Genomic DNA, 20,192 nt, shown 5'->3' on the forward strand with positions numbered 1-20,192 from the left:
AGTAGCTATTTGAATCGACCGCTTTAAAATGTGTGCATGTTTCAATCTTATTGTTATTGCTACTTATGCTCAGATCTAAAAACTCTAGTTTACACTCATTGGCCACATATGTAAATTTTAAATTATAGGTATTCACATTTATTTTCGCAACAAACTCCTCAAACTCAGGTATGGTATAGTCATCTGGGATGTTTGTTGCGAAAATAAATGTGAATACCTATAATTTAAAATTTACATATGTGGCCAATGAGTGTAAACTAGAGTTTTTAGATCTGAGCATAAGTAGCAATAACAATAAGATTGAAACATGCACACATTTTAAAGCGGTCGATTCAAATAGCTACTTGGAATATAGTAGCTGTCACCTGCCTGCATGGAAAAATAATATACCATTCTCTCAGTTTTCCCGACTTCGGAGAAACTGTAGTGAGCTCCAGAAATTTGAAGAACAAGCCGGGGTTTATAAAGATAGATTCCTTGAGAGAGGATACCCACTCTCTTTGATAGAATCATCAAAAGACAGGGCCCAACAGACCCAAAGAACTGATCTATTGGTTTATAAAACAAAGAAAAATGATAAAAAAATGATGTGTCCCTTTATTACTGGTTATAATAATGCAGAAAAGCATATTAGAAATATAATTAAGAAAAATTGGCATGTCCTCTTGTTGGATCCCATATTGAAAAATGAATTACCCGAAAAACCCGATCTAATTTTTAGAAGGGCTAAAAATATTAAATCTGTAATATCCAGGAGTTGCCTGGAGCCGATTAAAACAAATGTGGCACGCCCTTTGGGTGGTCTTATTGGTTTTTACCCCTGTGGGGGATGTAAAGTTTGCCCATTGGGGGAGAGGGCTGCCAAGCACATTGAGGATAAGAGTGGTAAAAAACATCTAATAAAAAATTTCATTAATTGTAACTGTAAAGGAGTTATATATGCCCTCACCTGTCCATGCGGACAAATATATATCGGTAAGACAAAACGGGTTCTTAAAATAAGAATATTAGAACACACGAGGAACATTAAAAATAGAGTCACAAACCATAGTGTACCGCGGCACTTCCTGCAATGCCATGGAGGGGATGCAAGTGGTCTCAAGTTTAAAGGCATTGAGCTAGTCTTACCTGATAAAAGAGGAGGTGATCCTGATAAGCAACTATTGCGAAGAGAAACCCATTGGATACTGACTCTAGATACCATCATTCCGAATGGATTAAATGAAAACTGCGAGATAACCCCTTTCATTGCTAATACATAAGAGAGCTGTCAGAATAAGAAAACATTATGCCTGTGTAAATTAAATCGATTTTTGATAGGGAGTTGGAGCAATAAGAACTGATTATCAGGTTCCACGTCCTTGTCATAATGTGCTATCTGTGACCTGCAAAATTATGCCTATGATAATAACCACCCCTGCCTGGTGCAGGTGGATTGTTAGTTTGTATTGTGCATATAAGTATAAGTCAACGACACAATTATAGCTATCAGGCTTAATGGTATATTTCTGTATTTTTTGTGTATTTTTTGTGGTTTTTTTGTGTATTTTTTGGTATCTTTTGGTTTTTTTCGACATCTTTTGATAGATATTATGAAATTGAGGGCAAAATCCCAAAATTGCCAGGTGTGTATGACTAATGAATAAATTGTAAAGTCCCGCTGACCTAGGACACGGTGAAATCACCAATGAGCTATTATAATTCACTAATAAAATACTGACAACCTTGTCTAATCCATCCCAATATATGAATATTAAAAAGGAGATGACATCAATCTGGAAAGTCATATGCAGCCGATAAGGGGTTGCCTGGAGTGAAGTATATATAATTCGGTACTCAAAAAATTGAAATGCTAGGTAATTCATCTCTGTAGCATTAACAAAATATTCACCGCGTCTGAATTGTTTGTCTATATGTTGTAAGTGATTTTGTGCGAAAACTTTTTAGAGTCAAAAGACATTTTAATTTTATGCCGTAGCCACCAGAGAGTGATTAAGCCGTGTCCTGAGTGAGCGGGGTTAATGTAACAGCTGTAATTGATTGTGAGGGTAGAAAAAGACTGAGGTAGCGTCAGGTAGGACAGCCCACTGACGAAGCCACAGGCGAAACGCGTCTGGGTGTGTCTTACCTGACGCCAAACTATCACACCAAGTCGTAGTCCCGCTGCAGAGAAGGAGAGGGGAACCGCTTGTATCGTGGAGCGCTGAGCACGCGAGCGAGACAAAGCGAACCCTGCCAGGAGGCAGCTACGTGGATAGACGGTGACCGGGAGACCGGGTTTATTATCTAAAAACCATGTGGTATTTTTAGCCCACAGAGTGGAAATTAATGGTATGAGCATTGTATCACCAGCTCTGTTTTATTATCTTGAAATAAATTCATTTTGTATCAAAGTAATTCTGCACTATATAGCGCTTCCTTCCATCCCTTTTCCAGATACAAATTGGTTCTGTTTGGATCCCAGGACCCCATCTCGGTTGGAAGCTGCGGTCAATCACACTAATGACCTAGTGCCTGCTACATAATTGGGACAATCTGGTCTGGAGAACTGATTGTGCATAAAAGTACTGGTTACTTTGGACTTGTTTTAAGGAAACCCAGGCTGACAAGCTAGCGCTCCCCCAAATACCTTTTGCAAAATATATATATATATATATATATATATATATATATATATATATATATAGAAATCCAGGGTGTCCGGCACAGCCTCCTTCAGCTCAATTGCATGGGTGCCCGCAAAAAGGAAGTAGATAGGCTTGTGTAAAGGATGCGGCACACCATTCACGAAAACAAGTACTATTTAATGGCACAAAGGGCAACGTTTCAATGCCTATGTCGGCATTTTCATCAGGCTGATGAAAATGCCGACATAGGCATTGAAACGTTGCCCTTTGTGCCATTAAATAGTACTTGTTTTCGTGAATGGTGTGCCGCATCCTTTACACAAGCCTATATATATATATATATATATATATATATATATATATATATATATATATATATATATGGTACTCTTTACTTAGAAGGGCGCCCACGATTTTGATCATGGGCATCGTTAGTAAAAAATCTCGGGCATTGAATGCACTAAAAAATCGGGTGCGATCAACCGACGAGATGCCCGAGATTTCCCATAGGGAACAATGTTAAATGTCTCAATTGACCCAATTTTCCTGTTCAATGCCTCAATTGACCCGATTTTTCCATAGGAAACAATGTTAAATGGGCCACAGAGGCCAAATAGACACCCTGAAGTGTATAATGGCCACCCGAATTGTTAACGCCACCCCACGATCAACGTCAACCCGATGCGTGGCGAGCGCAGCGAGCCCGCGAGGGGCGGCGGTACGCGTCCTACGACCTTTTCATACCCCCACTATCCACATCGGCGTGGAGTTGAGAATAGAAAGTGTGGCGAGCGCAGCGAGCCACCGAGCCCGAAGCGTGGCGAGCGCACGCGGACAGCTGTGAAGCCCGCGAGGGGACGCGGATACCTGTGAAGGTATCCGCGTCCCCTCGCCACGCTTCGGGCTCGCTGCGCTCGCCACACTTTCTATTCTCAACTCCACGCCGACGTGGATAGTGGGGGTATGAAAAGGTCGTAGGACGCGTACCGCCGCCCCTCGCTGGCTCGCTGCGCTCGCCACGCTTCGGGTTGACGTTGATCGTGGGGTGGCGTTAACAATTCGGGTGGCCATTATTCACTTCAGGGTGCCTATTTGGCCTCTGTGGCCCATTTAACATTGTTTCCTATGGAAAAATTGGGTCAATTGAGGCATTGAACAGGAAAATCGGGTCAATTGAGACATTTAACATTGTTCCCTATGGGAAATCTCGGGCATCTCGTCTGTCGCATCGCACCTGATTTTTTAGTGCATTCAATGCCCGAGATGGGCGCCCTTCTAAGTAAAGAGTACCATATATATATATATATATATATATATATATATATATATATATATATATATATAGAAAGATAAATTAGAGGGCCCTCTGACGAAGTACGTGACTACGAAACGCGTTGGGGCGTGGCCTGGCGTTGGAGTCCTTGTCCTTATCCACCCGATGCAAGCAAGCGTCCACGAGTGTAACCGCTCCTACTGTTCAGTGTGTATAACCACTGTGTATGCTGTTGTCCAGCGGTTGTTGAACCGCCTGTTGCGGTACGTTATAACCGCCTATTTTTTTATGCAAGACTGAAACTGCTTTTTACAAATAAATGTCTTTATTATACTGCACTATGGAGCGCTCTAATTTATCTTTCTAGAAATTCTACACCTGTGAATTCAGGTGATTTGGAGCTGCCGGGCTAACTGAAAAGACCCAGAGTGCTTATTGAAAATTGACTGAGACGGATTATCTCCCATTGTGTGTGCACAAGCCACACTATTTCCATGGTCTTTTAAGGTTTTGTTTTTGCGCGCTTATTTTTCTTTGTGTATATATATATATATATATATATATATATATATATACACTCTACCGTTCAAAAGTAAAGGATCACTTCGAAAAGCACTGTTTTTTCAATACATTGTTAATGTAGTAAGTTGATATCTGCAAACATTGAGTTTGCTTATCGCGTTAGAAGATGAATGGATGATTAGAAAACCCTTGTGCAATTGTGTTAGTACAGCTGAATATGTGTTTACTTGTTAGAGAACTTATATAACTGGCTTTCTTTTGAGCTACTGTATCTGGAACATCACATTTGTGTGTTATATTATACTTTCAAAATTACCATAAAAAGAGAAATCTCATGCGAAACTCAACAGTCTATTCTTGTTCTTCGAAATGAAGGCTATTCCATGCTAGAACTTGCCAATAAACTGAGCATTTCCTACAATGTTATGTACTGCTCCCAAACTGGCTCTAACCAGAGTAGAAAGAGAAGTGGTAGGCCCCTTTGCACAACTGAGCAAGAAGACAAGCACATTAGAGTCTTTAGTTGGAGAAATAGACTCCTCTTAGGTCTTCAGTTGGCATCTTCATTAAATTGTACCCACATAACAACAGTGTCAATGTCTACAGTGAAGAGGTGACTCCGGGATGCTGACCTTCTAGGCAGAGTGGCAAAGAAAAAGCCATATCTGAGACTGGCCAATAAAAGGAAAATATTAATATGAACAAAATGAACAGAGACATTTGACAGCGGAAAATTGGAAAAAAGTGTTATGGACAGAATCAAAGTTCTCAATCAGGGTACCCTTCCAGAGTAGAGTGCCGAAATGTCCCATCAGGGTAATGATCTGTTAACGGATGGAATGCGGTATTCAGCTGCTGCCTGGTGTTATGTATCCTATTGTTTCTATATCCATTCTTGATGGCTATCAATGAATAATTCTTGTTCTGTTTGATTTGACGTTCTGGTCCTTTCCTCATGGTTCTTCTTTGGATTTCCTTTGCCGCTATATAATATTATTATCATCGACCTGGCACTCCTAATACTTTTCCTTGAAGGGATTTCATCTCCCTTACACAACATATACATATATGCTAGTAAGCCCGCTTGGAGTAAATGCTTCGAAAACAAGTCTGCTACCTTGTGTTTGCATCTGTGTTTGTGCGAGAGAGAAAGATATGCAGTTTCACTTCTTGCGAACAGATAGCAGTGTTTTGGAGACACAATCAGACACTAGATATATATAATATTAATCCACTTTGTCGGCACTCGACATAAATCCAAAATAATTGCAGTTGCCTATCCTAAAAATATAATTTATAAGTCCAACTGGTAGGGAATTATATATAAGTCCAACACCTACCTAGACCAGAAGAAACATGGAGTGTGATAAATGGAAATGTTTAGTGAGTTTCCCGATGCTTCTCCAATATATATTTTTTTCGGGCTCTACAATTTTGTTGTCCAAAAAAAATAATAATAATTTATCCCGGAAACACGCAGGTTTTAGTGCAATCTGTGTGTTTTTTCACCCACCGCAGCACCGTTTTCTCTCAAAATCGGTGCTGCTTTCAGGGATTTGGTGCCGCAGGTGTAATTAGCAGACACTAGCTTATCGGGGCTAATTGGATACCACTATATGTATTTATTTCATTTGCTTTGCTTTTAAAATCAAACTCTGGCAGCAGAAGTGTAATAGGAAAAAATAGGGTTGTCTTCCTTGCAATTAAAGAGTTCACAATTTAATTATAGCAATTGATGGGAGACCTTTAGTAACAAAAGTAAACTCAGCATGCAGTATATGTTCACATGTGTAAGAAATGAAGTTTTGGATCTATTTGTTATGTACGTGGCTCAGTAATAAAGGGAATTGGCAGCTGCTCTACTTTTTGGAGAGGTAATAATTCAGACTGAATGTCCTGTTATCTAGTGAGGGTTTTAGATGCAGGATTGAGTTTAGGAAGATCAGTTAACAAGGAAACTACTTTGCGGAATGGCTGAAGTACAGTTACAAACATATAGATTATCTGTAAAATGATTGGTATATTATATTGAAAGGGAGATCTGAATACAACGAAGTTCCACATAGACAGAGGGAAGTATTCAATGCTGCTCGCCACGGCCGGCGAGGGGGTTAAACAGAGAGGATCACAGAAAACTAGCGATACTCGCTTTTTTTACCCCCTCGCCAGCAGCTCGCCCTATTCAATGTTCCGGGGAATCCTCGCCATCACAGGACAGCGAGACCCGCAGCTAATGCAGCGTGAGTCTCGCTGCTTCTGCAGCCGCATACGCCGATTCCCCCTCACTCAAAAAACGGAGCGAGGGGGAATTGGCGTATGAGGGGGGTGAGTTGGATACTGACAGGCGAGCGGTGACAGCGAGCAGGAAGCCCTGCTTGCTGTCACCGCTCGCCCAAGGCATTGAATAGAACTCATAGTTTTAAGAGATCCATTCCCTGTTAAATGAATTGATCAAAATTCTTAGAGATTGCAGCATTATTTTGGTAGGTTACCATTTGGCTTTGAAAATAAGTATACAATAATACAAATCTTCATAAGAAATTTCTGCCATGGGACGTGAATATTCACTTTTGGCAAGTATTGAACAGTGAGACATTCTTATGGTAAATGAAATAAGTTTTAAGTAAGCAATGTGTTGTATTTCTAGTAAATGGAACACATGTTAAAATGCTTGTATTCCTCTAAAAGACTGTGTTAGTAAGGTGAATATATTTCAGCAAGAGTAGCACAGATGGCTGCTTTTTTTTTTTTTTTTTCATTTATTGATTTGTTATGTGCTCATCTGGTGCACTCAAAAGTTTTGTCTATCTTTTCCATTTATTGTTTTCTTTTTTTTTTTGTTCTTTTTTATTCTTCCACACTATATTAAAAAGCAAACAACAAGCTGGCTGCTCGCTTTCGTACATATTTGCTTCAAATAACACTGCAGATTTTCTGGCATTTGGCAAGCAATTTTCTTGCTTAAGTTAATTGTGCTATGTTGCTATGTATAATAAGTATAATGCAGCTTAAGACATTGTGCACGGAACAGAAGACAAGTAAACCTGGCATGTGCTGGAATTTCCAACAACTGTGTCATTTTCTTAAATGTGCCCATTATTGCAAATCCTGTATAGCACAAGAAACAAGGCAATGTCTCTGAATCTTCATTTATTTTCAGATTGATTTTAAATACAGTATCATGTTTCTGTATCATTCAGACTGTTAATTAACAGGATTTAATTTACTTTTTCTGTAGCAAGCAACAAAAGAGAATATTAAATGGAGAGAGGCAGAAGAGAAACAGAAGCGAGTCAGACTGGCAAAGCTAATATCAGAAAAAGAGAAAGAAGAAAGGCAGAGAAAGAAGAAGCGTCTTCTAGAAAAGAACAGAGGTTTGTACTAATATAGAAATATGTATGGTCTGTAGTAAGAAAATTAACAAGGGTATATCTGATCATTTCTCTGTATAACCTGTTCCATATATACGGTTAGTACAACGGTTACCATGTTATGTACCAGTCAGGAGGAACCCACTGATCTTACAACTTGGATTTTTGAAACGATTAAGGTATGCATTGAAATTATATTTGACACAAACATTTACGTAAATGTGCACAATGACCCTTGTGTGCTAAAGTTTTATTCATGAGTATTCAACCTTCATGTTTTCAAAAGATCTTAGTGATAACCGCTTCCTCTACTTTGTTGCTGAGAAGTGCAATATAGAGAGGAATAGATAAAAATAATTGACTGCTAATAATACTGTCATGTTGGAATGTATAGACAGTTGGTATAAATACTGACACCTTCTGCCTGTGACAGTGATGCCAATGTTAGAGTAATGGGACTTTGAAAGAGAGACAGTAAGGAACAGAGAAGTATTGGGGTAGGAGAGAGTGGGATAAAGTGTTGGAGTGGTTGGTTGGTATAGACCCTGGGTCTTCAAACTGTGGCCCTCCAGATGTTGTGAATCTACATGTTCCAACATGCATTGCCACATTTTTTCCTATAAGAGCATGCCAAAACTGTCAGGGCATGCTGGGACATGTAGTTCCACAACATCTGGAGGGCCACAGTTTGAAGACCCATGGTATAGACAGCAGTGTGTGTGTAAGGGGTGAGAGAAATGACAGCGGTCAAAAAGTAACAGTCATCCTGTTCAGGTGCCTGTTTTCTTCCAGCCTCGGCCAGAAAACACGTATACTTTTGCTCATAAGGAACATGCTGCAATGCATGTTCATAAATATTTACTAATAAGCCCGCTCGAAGCTAATGCTTCGAAAGCTAGTAGATGTAGTTTCACTTGCTGCCAACAGATGGCAGTGTAAGCCCACTTGAAATAAATGCTTCCAAAGCTTGTAGATGTTATTTCACTTGCTAACAACAGATGGCAGTGTAAGCCCACTTGAAGCAAATGCTTGCACAGCTATTAGATGTAGTTTCTCTTGCTGCCAACAGATGGCAGTGTTTCTGAGTCACACATACACTACACATACAGTATATAGATATCAGCAACTTGCTACAGTAGACCTAATGTGGGAAAAGATGGGCTAGTTTTCGCTTCCCACATGTATGAATGTGCCTCAGGGTTCCCATGACCTTGTTGCTGTTTTATTGGTTGTTGTTTATTGGACCTCTCTTGGTAGCTATTAACTATTTGCTACCAGGAATACCACACACAGGAATCCCATTCATATGGGATACAAATGAATGTCTGGTGGTTACCCTTTACCCTCTCTCTGACCCCATAAACCTCCCTTCTAGTACAGTAACCCCCCGCAGCCTCACTCTAACCCTCCCCATTAGTGCCTAACTCTGGCACCACGTCATCTAAAACTAATTCCATCACCCATAGCCTGACCCAAAACCACCCCTTTTAAGTACCTAACCCAAACCCCCTTCCAAGTGCCTAAACCTACAGCCTAACGTTAAGTCCTAACACTGGTACCTAAACTTAACCCCCCTTCACCAAACTGAACCTAACTTGGCCTGCATACTTACTGTTTGTGATGCCGGCTGTTGTATTTTGGGTGTTGACATCCTGATCCTTTCGAACTTCTGGACTTTCTTCCTCTGTCGGGATGCCAGCGAAAGTACCCTGAACCCCCCACAAAAGACTTTTGTAGATGTTCCGACCCCAAATCTCTTGCCATCACATTTTGTCCCTTGTCAAAGTCGCTAACATCCTTGTTTGCCTATTTTTTCCAACACATTTACTTCAAGAACTGAGTGATCACTTGCTGCTGAACATTTCATTACAATAGCACCTGTCATAGGTGGGATATATTAGATATCCCACCTACTGTATGACAGGTGCTATTGTAATGAAATGTTCAGGGTACTCTTTACCTAGAACGGCGCCCACGATGTCCATCGCGGTCATCGGGGGTAAAAAATCACGGCCATCGCATGCACTAAAAAAACCGGGTGCGACGCGATGCCCGCGATTTCCCATAGGGATCAATGTTAAAAGTGTGATTGGACGCGATTTTAGTGTTCAATGCCTCAATGCCCGCGATTTTTCCATAGGAAACAATGTTAAATGGGCCACAGAGCCCTAATAGTCTGAAATGGCCCCCACAATTGTTAACGCCACCCCACGATCAACGTGAACCCGAAGCATGGCGAGCGTCCTCCGACCTTTTCATACCCCCACTATCCACGTCGGCGTGGAGTTGAGAATAGAATAGTGTGGCGAGCGCAGCGAGCGGACGCGGATACCTGTGAAGCCCGCAAAGGGACGCGTTTACCTGTGAAGGTATCCGCGTCCGCTCGCCACGCTTCGGGCTCGGTGGCTCGCTGCGCTCGCCACACTATTCTATTCTCAACTCCACGCCGACGTGGATAGTGGGGGTATGAAAAGGTCGGAGGACGCGTACCGCCGCCCCTCGCGGGCTCGCTGCGCTCGCCACGCTTCGGGTTCACGTTGATCGTGGGGTGGCGTTAACAATTGTGGGGGCCATTTCAGACTTCAGGGGGACTATTTGGCCTCTGTGGCCCATTTAACATTGTTTCCTATGGAAAAATCGCGCGCATTGAGGCATTGAACACTCAAATCGCGTCCAATCACACTTTTAACATTGTTCCCTATAAGAAATCGCGGGCGTCGCGTCGCACCCTTTTTTTAGTGCATGCGATGCCCGCGATGGGCGCCGTGCTAGGTAAAGAGTACCATGTTCAGTGTTATCACTTCACTTGTCTGTGTATACAGCTTACCACCAGAAATGTTGGATGTCTCAAGGACATTGAAAGATTATTTATGGGAGGTCTTACGTATATACTATTATAGATAGGTAGATAGATACAGATGTGTCCTCATACATCATTATTGCAGTCGCGCCAAGCAACCCTTCTTGGTACACCAAGTCATAATGTATCTAGGATGCACTACATTGTGCTTATTAACCGTTTGAGTGCCAAGTGAATTCGTTAAAATTGGTGTGAAAATTGCCAAGCAAACATTTTTATTCATCATAATGACCTGTAATGTTTACTTTTTATAGGAAATATATATTTTATTTTACACAACATTTTTTTTATTAGAATTCATATAACAATGTGAGCGACGTTGGCATTTTTAGCTCTCACAGAAATGTTGGCATTTGTAGCTGATACTTTTGCTCATCTCTCACAGAGATGTTGGCACTCAAAGGGTTAATTTGATATGACACTTATATTTATGTGTTCTTCTGAGTCTCTGAATCTGTATGGAAAATACACTGTAGCAGACACAGCTTGTTTCCTTGACAGTTCTGCTATGTTTCTTATACAGACCAAGTCACACCCAGTATACAAGTGTCTTATATCAAATCGATTTCCTGGTACATACGGGTAATATCACGTTTTGGCTAAAACGCATTTTCATCAAAAAAGGATGCATAAAGCTTGAATAGTTGCTCTATCTGGTGGCTCACTTACGACAAGTATCAGGAGTGGTGATAATTGTCCTTAACTTTGTAATCAAAAACAATGTCCTTTCATGTAAACAGTGATGGGATTTATTTCTCATTGGTGCACTGCATGGATTTTCCAGTGGCTGCCACAAACCAGGTCCTGTATACCAAATACTGTATGTAGAGTTTCTGTGGTAAAAAAAATGCAAGAGGTCCCCAATAATAGTGACTTCTTCTTAAAACAGAATCAGCTTTATCAGAATCAACTTCAGCATATGCTAGGAATTGTTTTTTTGGTGTACATGGTTCAGCCATGTATAGACATAATGAGTAGCGGGGGGGGGGGGGGGGGTGGAATGGAATATGTTGGATTGACATTGAATTGCATTGGATACAATGAAATGGGTCTAGGCTTTGTTCAGCATGTGAACCGGCTGGGGAAAAATATAGGTTATGCTTCTGGACAACTTGATTGGATGGATCTGTAACGTCTGCTGCGGTAACATTCTGAACAAGGCATGGCCAGGGTGAAGTGTGTCCTATTTTCCCTGCATGCTTTGTGGCTTTGGAAAGGTACAGATCCTGGACAGAGCAGAACTCAGCCCCAACAAATCTTTTCAACCATCCTTACCATCCTTTTCATCCTAATTTTGTCTCTTTTGCTGGAGGCCTCCATTCCATACTATAATCAAAGAGCATAGCATGGATTCGAAAATTGCAGAGTAGAAGGGGAGCAACATTTTCTGAAAGACATCCTTGATGATTGTGTGCCTTCTAGACGATGGCATCAGTGTTGGTCTCCTATTTCAGATCCAGGTCCCCAAGAACTTGAACGAGTCCACCAGCAACACCTCGCTTTCAGCAATCGGAGACATGACAGCTGGCTTTTTCATAAAGTCCACTACCATCTCTACCGTTTTGAAAGCGTTTAGGTCAAGGTTGCTCCTGTCGCACCACGATGTCAACCGGCCTACTGTATATCTGTATACAGTCTCATCCCATCCCTTTTTTAGCCTAATAAAGGTGGTACAGTAAATGTAAGGACTTTTACCAATTTGTCTACCGAGATGCAGTCATTGGTGTGCAGCGAGAAAAGAAGGGGAGAAAGGATGCATCCTTGGGAAGGGCCTCTGGCTAATAGTGTGCACACCTGAGGAGAATTCCCCAGCTTTCACCAACTGACTTTTGTCCGACAAGAAGTCCACAATCCAGGAGCAAGTAGGTTCTTGGACCCCTAGATGGAGAAGCTTGGGCAGGAGTATACTGAGTACAATAGTGTTAAATGCTGAGCAGAAGTCAACAAACAGGACTCTCGCATAGGTGCCTGGGATGTCAATATGTTGGAGTATATAGTGCAGCCCCAGGTTCTCTGTTTTCTCAACACTCCTGTTTGTTTGATAAGCGAACTGCAAGTGGTCCAGAAGGGGGCTGGTTACCTACTTCAGGTGTTTCAACACCAGTCGCTCGAACACTTTCATGACCACAGACATCAGAGAAATCAGCATGTAATTTTTTAGGTCCTTAATGGTTGTGGATTTAATGACCGGGACAATTGTGGAACTTTTGAAGTGCGAGGGGACCTTGCACAACTCCAGTGAGGTTTTAAATATTCTGGTAAATACGTTGCAAGCTGCGCAGTACAAAACTGCAGTGCAATGGTGATACCACATCCAGGCCAGTGGCTTTTCTGAGTTTAACCCAACTGAACATCGCCTATACCTCGTTTTGACCCATAGAAAGAGGTTTTTGGTGGTGACCAGTCGCACAGAAATTATCAGAAAGTATTTCAAATCGCCCCCTAATAGGCATTAATGGTTAATCAGACGTATATCAATTAGGGGTGTGCTACCACTGGATACGGCAGAGTTGCAAAAAAAGGGGGAAAGGAAGAGTATCTCTGTGTGGTGCACCTGCAGATTTAGATAAAATATAACCTTTATTCATTAAATTTCTAAAAAGCTGCGAAATATACAACACAAATACATATATGACACGGACAGTGAGATTAAAAGGAATAATCCTCACACCGTGAGGCCCCCAGGATATGTGTACCTTCTTTTTATCTGGATTTTTATGAAGTGGTGCTTGTGAACATGTATAACAATTATGAATACCTGTCTTCTGTCGACTGTCTCAAATAGGACCATGTAGGTCCCATACTGTAATATCCCATTGTCATGGGCTTCTAAATTATTTAAGAACCGCAGTGCGGTGACTGGACAGTTATGTATATCTGTCTGTGTCGATTGTTCGTATTGACTGTCCTAGATGGGAACATGTTAGTCCCATACTGCAATATCCGTTTTGACCCACCTTTAAGGAATGGGAGTAATGGTCAGCATGAGGCACTGAGGCCGAGTGGCTCCTTCTTGAACCTGCCGTAGAAGTTATTCAATCCATCTGCCAGTCTCTGGTTCATAACAATAGGGAGATGATTTCTTGTAGTTGGTTATTGATTGCAGGCCACTCCAGACTGACACCAGCGCTGCTACTCCTAAGCTCCTGTGAAGCCTAGTGAGCGCCTCTCACAGAGCACTTGTGCCCATGTGATATCCTCTCTCCTGTGGAGAGGGGATCATGCGGGCGCCGGCGGAGAGGTGCTCCATCTTTGTGATACGTAGGTGCGTCTCAGACGCTCCAGCAGCAACGCAGCCTCAGACGCTCCAGCAGCAACGCAGCCTTAAACGCTCCAGCAGCAATGCAATGATACCCTCCTGCCTCTGACCTCTGAGTAGCTATTGCTCAGATGTATGATATGGCAGGTTTGAATGTGTTCCTGAAACACCACCACCATCCACACCATCCCGAAGTGTGGCGAGCGCAGCGGTGCGTGTCCTTCCGATCTTTTCATACCACCACCATCCACGTCGGCATGGAGTTAATTTGGTACTTATGTAATATCTGGGCTCCCGGTTTTCTTATGAGACCGTGTCCCCTCGCGGGGCTCGCCACGCTTCGGGCACGGTGGCTCGCTGCGCTCGCCACACTATATAAAATCAACTCCATGCGTAGTTGGATAGTAGGGGTATGAAAAAATGGGGTGCATTTAACATGGGAGTCCAGATAATGCATAAGCACCGTTAATTTTATATAGTGCAGCGAGCCACCGAGCCTGAAGCGTGGCGAGCGCACGCGGATAACTTCACATGTATTCAGCGTCCACTCTCCACACTATAGAAAATGAACTCCACGCCGACGTGGATGGTAGAGTAGGGGTATGAAAAGGTTGAGAGGACAAGTAACGCGTCCGCTTGCAACGCTTGGGATGGCGTGGATAGTGGTGGTATGAAATGGAGGCATTTGCCATTATGTAACATGGAGCACTGGCAAATGCCTCCTTCATTGTGCATGATACACAATTGCGTCCACACCCGTTGTCCTGTTCATTAATTATATGTGTATAAACCGTTATTGAATTTCAATGTAGGGGGAGGGGTTGTTTAATGCTTCATCATTTTACCAGAATGATGTCATCATTGGGCTCCACCTCCTCGTGGTATAAAGCGATTCCAACTATAAGCCGCTTCCTTCCCCATTTGGTCACTCATGTGCATCTGTACAGTTTATACTGTAGCAGTGGAATTTTGAATCACGGCAGCCTAGAGAATCAGATATTTTTTCACGGCACCCCTAGTCCAAAAGTTTCCTATTGACATATTTTGAAATAAATATTAAATAAATTTGTGTTTATAACTTATTCCTAGATTCAATTTGTGGTGAAGTACACACCTACAGATGTATCTGTCCAATCAGTCTGGTGGGAACAAATCTGGTAATGTATGGGAGTATATGAAAACCAACACTTTGCTCCCAAATGCTGGAAAATGGGCAAAAACAATTGTGGATAACAAATTTTTATGAATGACCATTGACGGTTTTGCATTGTTTGTGAGCAAATATTTGATTCTCATATGCTACCACATTTTACCAGATCTTTGTTTCCAGATAGATTGGCGAGATAAATCTTTGTGTGTGTACCAATCTTAAATGATAGATTATAGCAATCTAAGCATACAAAAGGGTGGCATTCACAGATTAGACTGATATATGATTGGTTGTGAGCAGCTCATGTCTAATCATTAGCTGATCACTCTGCAGTTACTGTAGCTACAAATCAGCGAATCCAGCACTGGATGGGAGTGTTAGAACGAATTTTGCACATTGCTTAGTATAAGACAAATACATTTGAAACAGCTGAATGTATGTAAAAGAGATACATTCAATGGTGCATTGATTTAATGCTAAATAAAATGCATGTACATCTGTGAATTGAAATGTAAAGGCACTCCATTATAGAGCTGCTCACAGTAGAATCTATTTTGTACTCTTATAGTACACTTCCCTATTGCATCTCACAGTCTAACTTTGAACACTGTTTTACTATACAAAAAAAAAATTTCAATACACAGCGTCTGCCCTTACAAATTCCTTCAGTGCTAATCACCTTTCAGAAATCCCATTTTTGTCTATGGTCACATATACAGGTAGCGATGCTGTCATATGAACATGAACTGATTTCATCTAAACCTTAATGAGCAAGACCCTGCACCTCATTATGGAAATGTGCAAGTTGCCAGACTATCTATTGAATGTTATTAACTTTAAAGTCAGCTTGGTCAGCTTCTCATTGGCCTTTGCAGCAATATCACTTCTGAGGCAGAAGTTTCTGTAGTTGTAGATTTAATTTTTTTTTTTTTTTTAGGTATTTGTAATGAATACTGAATTGTACTTTTATTTCACATTTCCTGTGTTATGTTCACCTAGGTATACAGTAGCTGTTTTTGTTTTTTTTTTCTTTTATAGTACGCATAAACCCCACTGTGTTAGCTAATTTGTTTCAATGCTTTTGACAGGCAAAAAAGAACAAAAAAAACTACAGATTTTTCAGTTTTTCCAACCTAATGCACAAATAGATTTTTTTTTTCCATTGATATTATGAAGTTTTTCTTTCTATGCACATCTGCAGTCATACTAAATACTAAACGGCATATATCACACCAATGGTTTATTTTTTATTTTTATGTTTTTATCTGAAAATGTGTCTTTGTTGCAATGTGATGCGACTGAGACTACACTGATTAGTTTGATATGCGCAAAATACTTCTGGTGCTAGTAGTGTCACACAGGACCTGGTGGCTGCCTCATGCCACATTGTGCAGTATTCAATGCCGGTGCGAGGGGGTTAAACTGCGAGGATCACAGAAAACCAGTGATCCTCGCAGTTTAACCCCCGCGCCGGCCGCTCGCACTATGCAACGTTCCGGGGGAATCCTCGCAGTCACAGAACTGCGAGGATTCCCCTAAACTGCAAGAGCCGCGGCTAGTGCAGCAAACTCGCTGTAATTAGCCTCGGCTCTCGCAGCTTTTGGAGGCACATTCGCAAATTCCCCCTCGCTCAAAAAACGGAGTGAGGGGGAATTTGCGAATGAGGGGGGTCGGTTGAATACTGACAGGGTGAGCGGTGACTGCGAGCAAAAAGTCCTGCTCGCAGTCACCGCTCGCCCACGGCATTGAATATATGCCATTGTGTATTGAATGTAGGTGCATGACAGGACACATCTGCACCTCATTTTCATTGTGTATTTTTTTTGTGTGTAACATAGGACCATGTCAAAATGTTTTCAAATGCATGAGATTATAGATACAGAAATGCATTTTTCTTACCACCATTAATCAGGCCAATCTAAAATTACTTTTTACTTATTTGTATTCAAATTGTAGTTGATATGGAATTGGCCTGATATCTAGAAGCCACTCCTGTCATTTTCACATAACAATGTGATTATTATCCTGTTGTTAATAATATTGAATAATGTACCTTCCCACTAAATTGTTTTTAGATTATTACACAGGTTACCAATTTCTGATGCATAATGTTGGTGACCATGTATGTTTCTCCTCAGTAAATAAAGATAATATTTAGGGGGTATTCAATCCCGGATTCCAACAGTCCGAAGCCTACGACGTTTTCGGTCCGCTCACCAGTTTCGCAGCTGTCAGAATCAAATGTTTTGCCTGCTGAGTGATGATAATGGATGTGGATTGTCAAGATCCGGCCCTGAACTCAACAATCTACAGCCGTTTTCGGCAGGACGGACTTGACTGGTTTTAACCCTTTGAGTGCCAAGTGAATTTGTCAAAATAGGTGCAAAACATTTGCAAGCAAACATTTTTATTCACCATAATGACCAGTAATGTTTGCCTTATATAGGAAATATATATATTTTTTTGTATTTGAATTTATGTAACAAATGTGAGACTCTGGCGGTTTTAGCAGACAATATGAACATCAGTTGTTGGCACTCAAAAGGGTTAAAGTCGCATCCGTTCTGTCGAGTTGCCTCTTCAATGCTGTCGGAAACGACAGCATTGAATAGGTGGCCGCCACTATTTCCCCTTTTGGAAATAGAGCCGGAGTTTGAATACCCCCATAATCATTGATCGGCCTTGTGAAAGTGCTATCATTAAAGTATTCTTTTCAGTGTTAAAATGTCCAAATTTTTGCTTATAACTTGATTAATAATCAATTATAGGCATAATGTCTAATTTATTTTTTCTATCCTGTAAAATGCTGTCGATGAGAGCGAGGTTTTTTTTTTATTATTATTATTATTATTAATCTTTATATTTGCAAGAAACACCCCCAGTTAGTGTGTTAGATATTTCTGCCCACTGGTCATGGAACACCCAACAATTTAACAAGCTACAAAATGTCATATAATGGCTTCAGGTTACTTCTGGTCTGCTTAGTGAATATGTATTTATGCCTTTACTCTTTTTGTACCTTTAGTGCCAATAAAGGTAATAGCTTTTGTAAGATGTACAGTGATGATTGATGGCATTCAGTTCTGCTTCATCGTCTTCTTGAGCTATAATGTGCAGAAACAACAGCTAAACAAGTCACAAAATAGCACAGTGCTTTGACCTTTATACTTTGAAAATTGCTCATTTTGTCTTTGGAATACTCCTGTTTAATAACAGTAGTAGCCACATTTGACTTTAATGTGCATAACTTTGCAACTATTCATACAATATACTTATTTGAAATTTTAGTTGTGTACTTTAGCTGTCTTGTCAGTTATAAGATCCAAATTCAATTAGTTGCGGTTACTTACAACAGGCTAATTGATTAGCGCACCCGAAAGCCTGCAAACATTCAGCAAACTTCACTTAGTGCATATTTTTGTATCAATCAGTCTGTATTAATTGCCCTTTAAAGCTGGTGGCACAAATAAGTTAACGCACAGCTCTGTTTATTTATCCCAGATTCTATGGGCAGTATTCAATGACATCGGCATGTGCAGCGAATCCTGTTTAGGATTCGCTGCACTGTCGCCTTGTTCCAGAGGGCTGGAGCCTTCGCTGCCAGCCCTCGCTGTCACACTATTCAAAGCTGCAGGGGCTCGCTGCCCCTGACGGCCATTCAGGAGCCGGTGGTGGCGGCAGGCAGGGTGATGGAAGTCTCTCTGCCTTCCCCAGAATGTATGTGGGGGGGAGGGGAGGGCTCCCTGGTACCCAGGCAGTACAAGCTCCCCCCCCCCCCCCCCCCGAGAAAGCTAGCAGGGGACCGGGTAGGGAGCCGCTAGCACTGCTCCCGATCGTGCATATGTAATGATCAGGAGCAGTGAATATATGAATATGTTATGAGCGGTTCCTGGCCCCCTGCTGGCTATTATGTGTAAAAGAATATGTATATATTTTTAAATTAAATATATATTCATGTGCTGTAAGCACATGAATAAAAATAGCATGCCCTTCAGATAATAAAATTCCTAATTTTTTTACACCAAATTTAAAAAAACAACTTTTTTAAAAGTTCAAATTCCACTTCACCATAAAAAGATGGCGATTGCTACCCGGTGACACACAGCCAAAATCACTTAGAAAGCAATTCGCTATCTGATCATTGAATACACAAACGGCAAATCACATTGAAAAACCACAGCGAATTTCGGAGACTATCCGACGGCTAATTGTCCGTCATTCACTGTTCGCAGACGGCGAAAAGTGCACGTTGAATAGGGTTATTCACTTTCTGACAAAAAAAATCACCTTCCAACGCGGAAATAGCACACATTCGCCATGAAACATGGTGAATTTGCCTCATTGAATACTACCCTATGGGTTAATGTTAGGTGATTTACTGTGCAAAGAAAAGGGGCTGTAATTGAAAAGCCGCTTGCGTAAAAGCTTGAGGTTACTACAGTATGCTTTTCCCTACACGTAAATTGCTGAGGATAATTGAATTCGGCCCTATGTGGTCTTTCATGAACATATTTGTAAATTGGTGTATTCTTAATCCATAAAAAAATTGGGTACTTGTGTAGAATCACGGCTCCCACGATGGGCATCGTATACGGAAAAATCGCATCGCGTGAGATCGCATGCGATGCAATGTCATTTTTCACTGAAATTATGGGCATGAGTTGAAATCATGTAAAATGCACCCCAAATGTCATTTTTCACACTGTACCACCCCCACTATCAACGCCAACCCGAAGCGTGACGAGCGCAGCGAGCCCGCGATGGGCGGCGGTACGCGTCCTACGACCTTTTCATACCCCCACTATCCACGTCGGCGTGGAGTTGAGAATAGAAAGTGTGGCAAGCGCAGCGAGCCACCGAGCCCGAAGCGTGGCGAGCGGACGCGGATACCTATGAAGGTATCCGCGTCCCCTTGCGGGGCTCAGGACGACTAGGATGAAGAATAGCTTTTTCCCAAGGGCTATTGTTAATTTAAATAGGGAATGTAGCTTGGGTGGGGGGTTATTGGGTTTTTAGTATTCATTTGTATAAATTGTATGGACTTCTGGTTTTTTATAATATGGCTGTATACGGATAGATGCTAAATTGAATTTTGTTGTCCTAAATTAGGATAATGACAATAAAGTTGTA

At 41.4% G+C, this 20,192-nt stretch overlaps 1 protein-coding gene across 3 annotated transcripts in view; it reads left to right on the forward strand.

The window, feature by feature from the left end:
- The window catches only part of DIAPH3 (diaphanous related formin 3), an 870,768-nt gene that overhangs the window by 663,170 nt on the left and 187,406 nt on the right, over nt 1-20,192 (forward strand). For all 3 annotated transcript variants that reach the window (XM_083168891.1, XM_083168892.1, XM_083168893.1), the window contains one exon: nt 7,661-7,796. In XM_083168891.1, coding sequence (XP_083025017.1) covers nt 7,661-7,796 — 136 coding nt within the window. The remainder of the gene's footprint in view (nt 1-7,660; nt 7,797-20,192) is intronic.

This window comes from Crinia signifera, chromosome 2 (genome assembly GCF_055691185.1).
Source record: "Crinia signifera chromosome 2, ASM5569118v1, whole genome shotgun sequence".
NCBI classification, from domain to species: Eukaryota; Metazoa; Chordata; class Amphibia; order Anura; family Myobatrachidae; genus Crinia; species Crinia signifera.